Consider the following 7,555-nt stretch of genomic DNA (forward strand, 5'->3'; position numbering starts at 1 on the left):
GGGGGGGGGGGGGGGGGGGCGCGACACCCACTTCCTCCATGACCGAACGTTTCAGGGCTTTCTTATAGACGTGCGTGTTGCAAGCCATGACCAGCGTGCCATGCTAGGGCCCTGTTTAAGCAGCTTATTCCTGGTTGGGCAGCATCCACTCAAGTTAACCTCTCACCCTGCCCCCGTCCCCACAATGTTGAACTGGCTTGCTCTATTACAGCCACTATTACCCACCAGGCAACATGGTTGTCACTAATATAGGCGGGCCAAGCCGCTACAGCTTCTACAGCACCAACGTGGCGCCCTTCGGCAGCGAGCCCCTGCGATCCCCACCGCCGCCGCCATCCCCGCCACCGCCATGCCCGCCGCCGCCATCCCCGCCGCCGCCCACCTCGACACCGCCGCCCCCAAGCCCGAGCACAGAGCCCTCCCCGCCTGCGGTTGCAGGGCCTGCGGTTGCTGGTGCCAACCGCACCTCACCGCACTCAGTCGCCGCAAACCAGAAGACCGCAGCGCGAGCGGGCGTCAAGCGGTCACCAACCCCTGGTCGGGGCCGCCTTCAGCCTGCGCCACCGCCACCACCCCTACCCCCTACCAAGGCCGGGCCTGCACCTGAGGCATGGAGCCCGCCGCCTGCCCGGCCAACGTCTCCTCCTCCACCAACCAAGAAAGAGGCCCAGAGGCAGCCGGGGTTGGTGACCCCTGCTCGGGGACGCCTTCAGCCTGCGCCACCGCCACCACCTCTACGCCCTACCAAGGCTTGGCCTGCACCTGAGGCATGGAGCCCGCCGCCTGTCCGGTCAAGGTCTCCTCCTCCACCGACCAAGAAAGAGGCCCAGAGGCAGCAGCCCAGCAATTCGGGAGCGCACAGCAATCGTGGCAGATGACAACAAAGTGTGTGCAGCAAAGGCGCATGCCATCCCATGACGCTGCAAGCGGCAGCGAGCGTTGATGAGCATCAGTGGGTCGCCGTGCTGCCAATAAACGTTTCGAGCCACCACATCATCCAGAGTGCACATTGCGCCGCTTGGACCAGCGGGCCCATGCAGGATGAGTGGCTGTTTTCGACCCATTCATGTGCAGCGAGTACAGAGACAAGTGCCTCCCCGTGTGTGGAGTTCCTTAGTCTCAACATTTCTGTTCTTTTGCAAGCCTGCGTCAGTAGTATGCACCCGTGTGGGTCCTGCCTGCTGGATGAGAAGCACCTGCATGGTTTCACAACCACAATTTGGCTGTTGATGCATACTTGTTTTCGACAGATCGTACATGCATCTGTTGCTGGGCTTTTTTCAAACAATGCCCGTTCGTTGACACACCTGCCCTTTTTACACCTGACCTTTGCGACGGCCCTGGTGTGGTGTGGTTTGCAGAAACATGGGAAGCTGGTAGCACCACCATAAACATTGGCGTTTCTGCATTGCAAGGCCCACGGCATGGGCCTTTTTACACATTATCAAAGTTATGCAGCCCTTCACTTGAAGACTGCTCCATTCATTTGCTCAAAGGCGCCCTTAGAACTGCTCTCCAAGGCTGGTGCAGGGCCCTCCACACAACGTTTGAGGGGGGATTGGACTCTGTAACTATCTCGCACGGTGATTAAGTTTCCATACCAGCAGTCTCAGCCAGACAGCAGACTGGCTGCAGCCACCTCCCGGTGACGCGCCCTCATATGCACAGCTAGACTGCCGCTCGATACGCCGGCGGGCTCCCTGCAGATTGGACACACGCGTGGCGCGGGCTTGCCCCGCTTGCAGAGCCCCCCGTCCCCCGGGTCCAGGCTGCGTGTGCCGTGCAGGGCCTCGTCCAGCTCCAGCAGCGCCGCCATGAAGCCCGCGTTGGGGCAGGCCCCGGGCCGCACGGCCCTTGGGGTGGGGGTCGGGAACATCGGGTGTTCAAAGGCATGTTTGGTGCATGACATGGCGTCTGACCAGCAAAGAGCTCATAGCAAGTAACAACGGGCTGCGCACATGCTGGCAGCAATACGGTCAAGGCACAGCCTGTGTGCGCTGTGGAGCTGCTTGACGCTGCTCAGCAGTGCTCCAGCAATGGCATCGTGCAGCCCCAAGCAGCCGCGCCGGCTGCCAGGCCAACCCTCGATGTGCCGCGCACCGTATGCGCGCCAGCGCTGTCGCCGCGTCGAGGCCGTGCGTCGCCATGAGGTACGCCGCCACCAGCGTGACGCTGCGGCTCTTGCCCTCGTGGCAGTGCACCAGAACACACCCACCGCCAGCCAGCGCGCCGTCCACCCAGTGGCGCACCTGGTGACAGGCCGGGGGAGGGTGGCACACCAAGGTGGCATAGCGCCCTCATTAGCCTGGTTGTTTGTCCTCAATAAGGGCTTGGCCCCTGTTGAACAGGTGTATGCCGTTGCTGCAGGCCAATTATCAGCCCGAGACGGCAGCCCTTTCCTACGCAGCCCACTCGCTCCTATTGCATGCACCTCGTCCTGCGCGCCCTCGCCACCGCCCCTCCCCCCCCTACCCTCTCGAAGTGGAACCCGATGTCCTCGTTGTCGGTGTCGCGCAGGGCCACGCGCATCACGTCAAAGCCCGCAGAGGCCGGCGGCAGCAGGAGCTCCTGGGGTGGTGGGGCGGTGGCGCCAGACTCGGGCGCCGCGGCTGTGCCCGTGAGTGTATATGCGTCACCCAAAAGCACGTTGTTTGCTCATTGCCTAACATGACATCTGCGCCTCAAGGCCATCCCCGCCACCCCACCTCTGTTGCGTTGAGGATATGTGTGATGCCCATGTGGGCCAGCAGGTGGTGGCTGTCCGCGGCCACAGCTCCCCCCAGGAACAGCCAGGGGGCCACCTTGGTAGTGAGGCAGAGTCAGGGCGGGTCTTCATGGCTGCGTTCAGGCTTGGCCTGACAACTTGTGGCCCAAACCGCGTGCCTGGCTGAAGCCCCGCCTGCATGGTACCCCACTGGAGCCCAAACAGCGACAGCGATGACGCGCTTATTCCCCTGCCCATCATCGACCCCGCCCGTTTGCCGGTGCACACCACCCAGCGCACCTGCACGGGTGCCTCTGCCGTCGCCGCCCCCTGCAGCGCCCCCAGCCTCCGCAGCATGTGCTCCAGCCTGACCGCCAGCTCGTACGCGTCCACCAGGGGGTGGCTGCCGTCAAGGAAGCCTGTCGTGAGGACGCGCTCCAGGGACTGGCGCGCCTGCCACGCACTGATGGCGGCAGCCAGGGTCGCACCTTGAGGGGGAAAGGAGCGAGGGAGGCCATGCACCGGAGAGCACACGGCTTGTGGACATTGCGCCTTCTCCAAGCCCTTGCTGCTGTGGTCAAGGCAATCTGAACAGAATTGTGGCCTTCAAATCGATCCGTCCTGGGCCAGGCCCCATCAGTGCTCTTGGCATCTCCCAGCCTGTGCCCAAGACAGCCTGCTTGGCCATCCATCCACTAGCTCAAAACAGAGATGCGTCCACACTCCCTGCCTCGTCCCGGCCCCGCCTCTCCACTCCATCCGGCCTCCACCCACCTCTCTCCCGCAGGCGGTCCTTCCAGAGCGCCACCCTCTCAGCTAGCGCCTCGTCGTGGCGCGCCTCGGCCGCGATCCCGGCCAGGGCGCTGCTGACGGCCTGGGACAGCGATGCGCCACCGCTGGCGCGCACCTCCAGGGGGTCACGCGGGGAGCGCTGCGCAGGAGCGAGGGGTTGGGGGGAAGGGAAAGGACCGGACACAGGATGAGGAGCGGCCACAGGGACCAAGGAGCACTGCTGCGAGGGTGCAACGGCCGTGGCACGGCAAGCTGCAGGGTAGGTGAAGCACAACAGATGAGGGCCGTCGCTGCAGAAGTGCACGTGAGAAGAGGCAGCAGAACCTGTCTGGGGGCTGACCCCAACAAGAGAAGAGTGACAGTGATGAAGAACCCGGCACCCAAGCAAGCCGCCACCTGAGGCGACATGGCGATGGAAGTGCTGCGCCACGGTGGCTCATCCCAGGACGCACGTCGTGCGGCTGCAGCCGCGAGAGCAGCCTCTGAATTGATGGGCACCGGCAGCGCCCTGTGTTGCTGCTGGCCCAGCTGCTGCTGCTGCTGCTGCTGCTGCTGCTGCTGCTGCTGCTGCTGCTGCTGCTGCTGATCTGATGGCGGTTGCGGCAGCGGCGGCGGCAACGGCGTCGGTTGCTGCTGCGCGTGCTGGTCGCTGCCATCGACCCCGCCCTGGGCGTTGTTGCCCCCAGGCGCGCTGAACAGCACGCGGGACGTGAGGCGCGCCGCCGCGATGCGCACGGCGGCGGCAGCACCAGCAGCGGAGGAATCGACCGACGGCGGCGGCGGGGCCCTGCCTGGGCTGGGCTCGCCGTTGGCATTTGACCCGGGTGAGGGGGGGCAGCCGCTCGCCAGGGCGCCTGAGGGCGCACGGAAGCCCAGGGTAAAGGACCTGCGCCGACGATGGTTGCTTGGCTCAATGAGACAGACACCTCTCGGGTGGCGAGCAGCGGTGCGACGCCAAGCCACCCACCAAAGGCAGAAATGGGCAATGCCACGTGCCCCCTGAGTCGGCTTCCGCTGCAGCTGCCGCCTTGTCAGGCTCCCGCCCAGGTGACCGTCACAAGCCCTGCCATCGCCCCGGACCTGGAGCCCCGCACGAGGGAGTTGGTGCGCATCGGCCCGGGGCTGGAGGGACCCCCGCCCGCAGCGCCGCCAAAGTCGCGGTTGTGGAGGCTGGTGCGTGGCGACATGCGTGCCGAGGCGGGGCCGCAATCCCCCGGCCGCGGCGACAGGTGGGAGGGCGTGCGCATTCCGGCTGCCAGCGCGCCCAGCGGCGGCGACAGCGTGCCCTGAGGCCCCCTGAGACCGCCCGGCACCAGGGCCGCCACGTCGTCAAAGAACTCCGCCATCCACTCCGCAGTGTGCGCCTGCATCATCTCCAGCAGGCCCTAGGGGTGGGACCGCCCATGGAGCAAGGGGGGGGGTTGGGGGCTGCTCTTGTGCACAGTGCGAGCTCACTCGCCTGCAACCCATCCGGGCCTCCTCCCACGCTGCGACGCTGCGACGTTGCTTTTTTGACCCATCACCCAGCCCGCCCCGTGCGCCGCCTGCCGGCGCCGCACCCTGATGCGCAGCACGCGCGCCAGCGTCTCGCGGAAGCCCCTCTGGAACGCAGCCACGCCGTCGCACCCAGCCGGGCCGGCTGCCGCTGCCGCCGCGCCCGCCTCTGGCCCCAGCAGCTGGCCCACCACCGAGGCCGCCACGTCGGGCGCCATTATCACCAGCTGCGCCAGGCGCTCCACGGCCGCGTCCTCCGCACACGACTTGAGCGCCGGCGGGCGGCGCGCGACGCACGAGTCTATGGCGACAGCGCGGCCAGCGTACTTGCTACCTGAGCCGCGATGCCAGCACCAATGGGAAATGTCAAAGGCTTGTTGACATCACAGCACGTCGTATCAACTATGCTGCCGATTGACAAATATAGGTCGGCGGGTGATTGAATGTCTCGAATGGGAGCTTGATAATGGCAGCTTGAAGCAACTGGTGCAAATCTATTTGGATCCGTAACCCTGCATCGCCAGTCCCTGCTCACCCTGAGCCCCCAACAGCACGTTTGACCTGTTGCCACGCCAGCCCAGCTCCGGCAGCGGCAGCCTGTCCGCATTACCCAGGAGCATGTCCAGCAGCAGCAGCCGGCCCACATCCTCCAGCAGGGGAAGCGTATCAGGGCCCTGCAGTGTTGACAGAGGGAGGAAATGAGCATCGTGCATGAGGAAGGCACAGGCATTGACCCAGTGGGGTCAATCCGAATTGCTCAGCAGCTGTCTGTACGACAGCCCTCATCTGCTCAAGCACGAACCCAACAGCAGCAATCACACAGGCGCAGGTGGCAATTCAGCCGTCAAGCCAAGCCCCCCTTTCAGACGCGTCCTGGCCAACCGCCCCTCGCCCTCCCACCGCACCTCGAAGGCGTCGCCGCACTCCAGCAGGGGCCGCCCCGCCACGTACTCCATCAGCAGGAAGCAGGGCATGCGCCCCAGCTCGCCACTCAGCTCGTCGCCTGCCTCCCCAAGAGCGTCCGCCGCATCGCACGCCGCCGTCCACTCGCCGGCGCCGTCGCCTGTCTGGCGCACGAGGCGGCAGAGCGGCGCCGCGATACCCAGGTGTCGCGCGAGCTCGTTGGCAAACTGCTCGGCCTGCATAGCCAGCCTGCTGCTGGCCACCTTGAGCACCGCCACACCCTCCTCGCAGCCGCCATCAGAGGGCCTGCCGCCGGGGCCGCCGCAAGTGCAGGCCGCCGCCACTGCACCGGTGCCGCGGCAGCTGCAGGCAGCGAGGCATTCGCCGCCTAGGCGCGAGCGGCGCGCGTCTGGTCCAAAGATCAGGAAGAAGACCGACCCGCCTGTGTTGACCTCCAGCAGCTGCGGCGCGTGGCGTTGGGATCCGCGGCGAGAGGGTTACAAATTCGGGCGCAGGGTGACTTGCCAGGGGCACGGAAGGTGTAATTGTACAGCAAAGCAATGCAGGCAGAGGGGCGGACACAAAGAGCAAGAGTGCAGGAGCAGCAAAGCAATGATCAAGGTTGAAGGGCGCCAGGTTGGTCCAGCGGCCTGCTGCTGCACATGCCGGGCGTTGAGCGCAATGTGCGGAGTATCTTGCTTGCAAGCAGGGAGGCATCGGCGACGACGCCCGCGACCACCGCTGGGGACCTCTCACCTGCGGCCTGTCCTGCAGGCCACCCAGGGGGCCGGGGTCCTGGAGGGACTCAAAGGACACGGCGGCACGCAACGACTGCCACCGCACGCACGTGGGGCCTGAGGGAGGAGGGCACCGGCCAAAGGCAGCGGCAGGTCAGACGGACAGCCGCGCCGCGGGAATCAGTCCGATCAGCGAGCGCCAGCCATGCCCCGCCCAACAGCCGCCCTGCAGCATCAGCAATGCATGCGGGCAGGCGTGGATCCTGTTTGCATCTGCACTCACTGATGTCAATGGGCCGTGCGCGGTGGACGCGCTCGCGCCCCGACACAGGGGTGCCGGTGCCGCTGGAGCTGCTGGGCCGGCTGGGGGCCACCTGGGACAGGCCGTCCACCTGGCCGAGGTGTCGCAGGGTGGGCCGCATCCAGGGAGATCAAGGGTTGTGGGCGCCTAGTAAGTTCCCTCCGGCAGGCTTATTGGGCGGTGCGCATGTGTACGGCGGCCCCAGTAGAGATAGAGCTGCTCAGCATCAACGGCACCGCGCCCCCTCCCGAGGACGCCGCCCCCGGGGGCGCCCACCTGCAGGTCCGGCGCGACCTCTTGGAAGACGCTGGCCAGCTCGGACGCCTCCGACAGGTTGCGCCCCAGCCGCTGCACACTGATCCGCCACAGCTGCGACATCATGGAGTCACTGCCGACGCGTTGGCTGGCACCAGCAGCTGCTGCAATCACCCAGGAGGCGTTGTGCACGCCAAGTTGCACTGTATGGCATCACACTTCCCTTCTCACATTACGACGTTTGCAACATCATATGCGGGCGATCGACGAGCAGTGCAGGGGCGCAGGGATGCATGCATGCTACCGGTGTGTGTGCAGTGCGGCGGCAATGGTCAGCAGCACAGGCCTGGTCCGCCCGCTGCCTCTGCT

At 65.9% G+C, this 7,555-nt stretch overlaps 1 protein-coding gene across 1 annotated transcript; it reads right to left on the reverse strand.

Moving 5' to 3' along the window:
• Positions 1-1,609: 1,609 nt before the first annotated feature.
• MNEG_0576 (hypothetical protein) lies at positions 1,610-7,312 on the reverse strand (the record flags this gene model as incomplete). The annotated part of the gene is made up of 14 exons (XM_014050934.1): positions 1,610-1,853; positions 2,101-2,249; positions 2,473-2,568; positions 2,706-2,801; positions 3,005-3,192; positions 3,479-3,635; positions 3,893-4,382; positions 4,577-4,881; positions 5,056-5,324; positions 5,526-5,664; positions 5,896-6,354; positions 6,650-6,747; positions 6,914-7,022; positions 7,208-7,312. 14 exons carry the CDS (start codon positions 7,310-7,312, stop codon positions 1,610-1,612), a joined length of 2,904 nt encoding a protein of 967 aa, XP_013906388.1.
• Positions 7,313-7,555: the final 243 nt, after the last annotated feature.

The sequence above is a fragment of the Monoraphidium neglectum genome (assembly GCF_000611645.1).
Source record: "Monoraphidium neglectum strain SAG 48.87 unplaced genomic scaffold scaffold00049, whole genome shotgun sequence".
In the NCBI taxonomy this organism is placed as follows: domain Eukaryota; kingdom Viridiplantae; phylum Chlorophyta; class Chlorophyceae; order Sphaeropleales; family Selenastraceae; genus Monoraphidium; species Monoraphidium neglectum.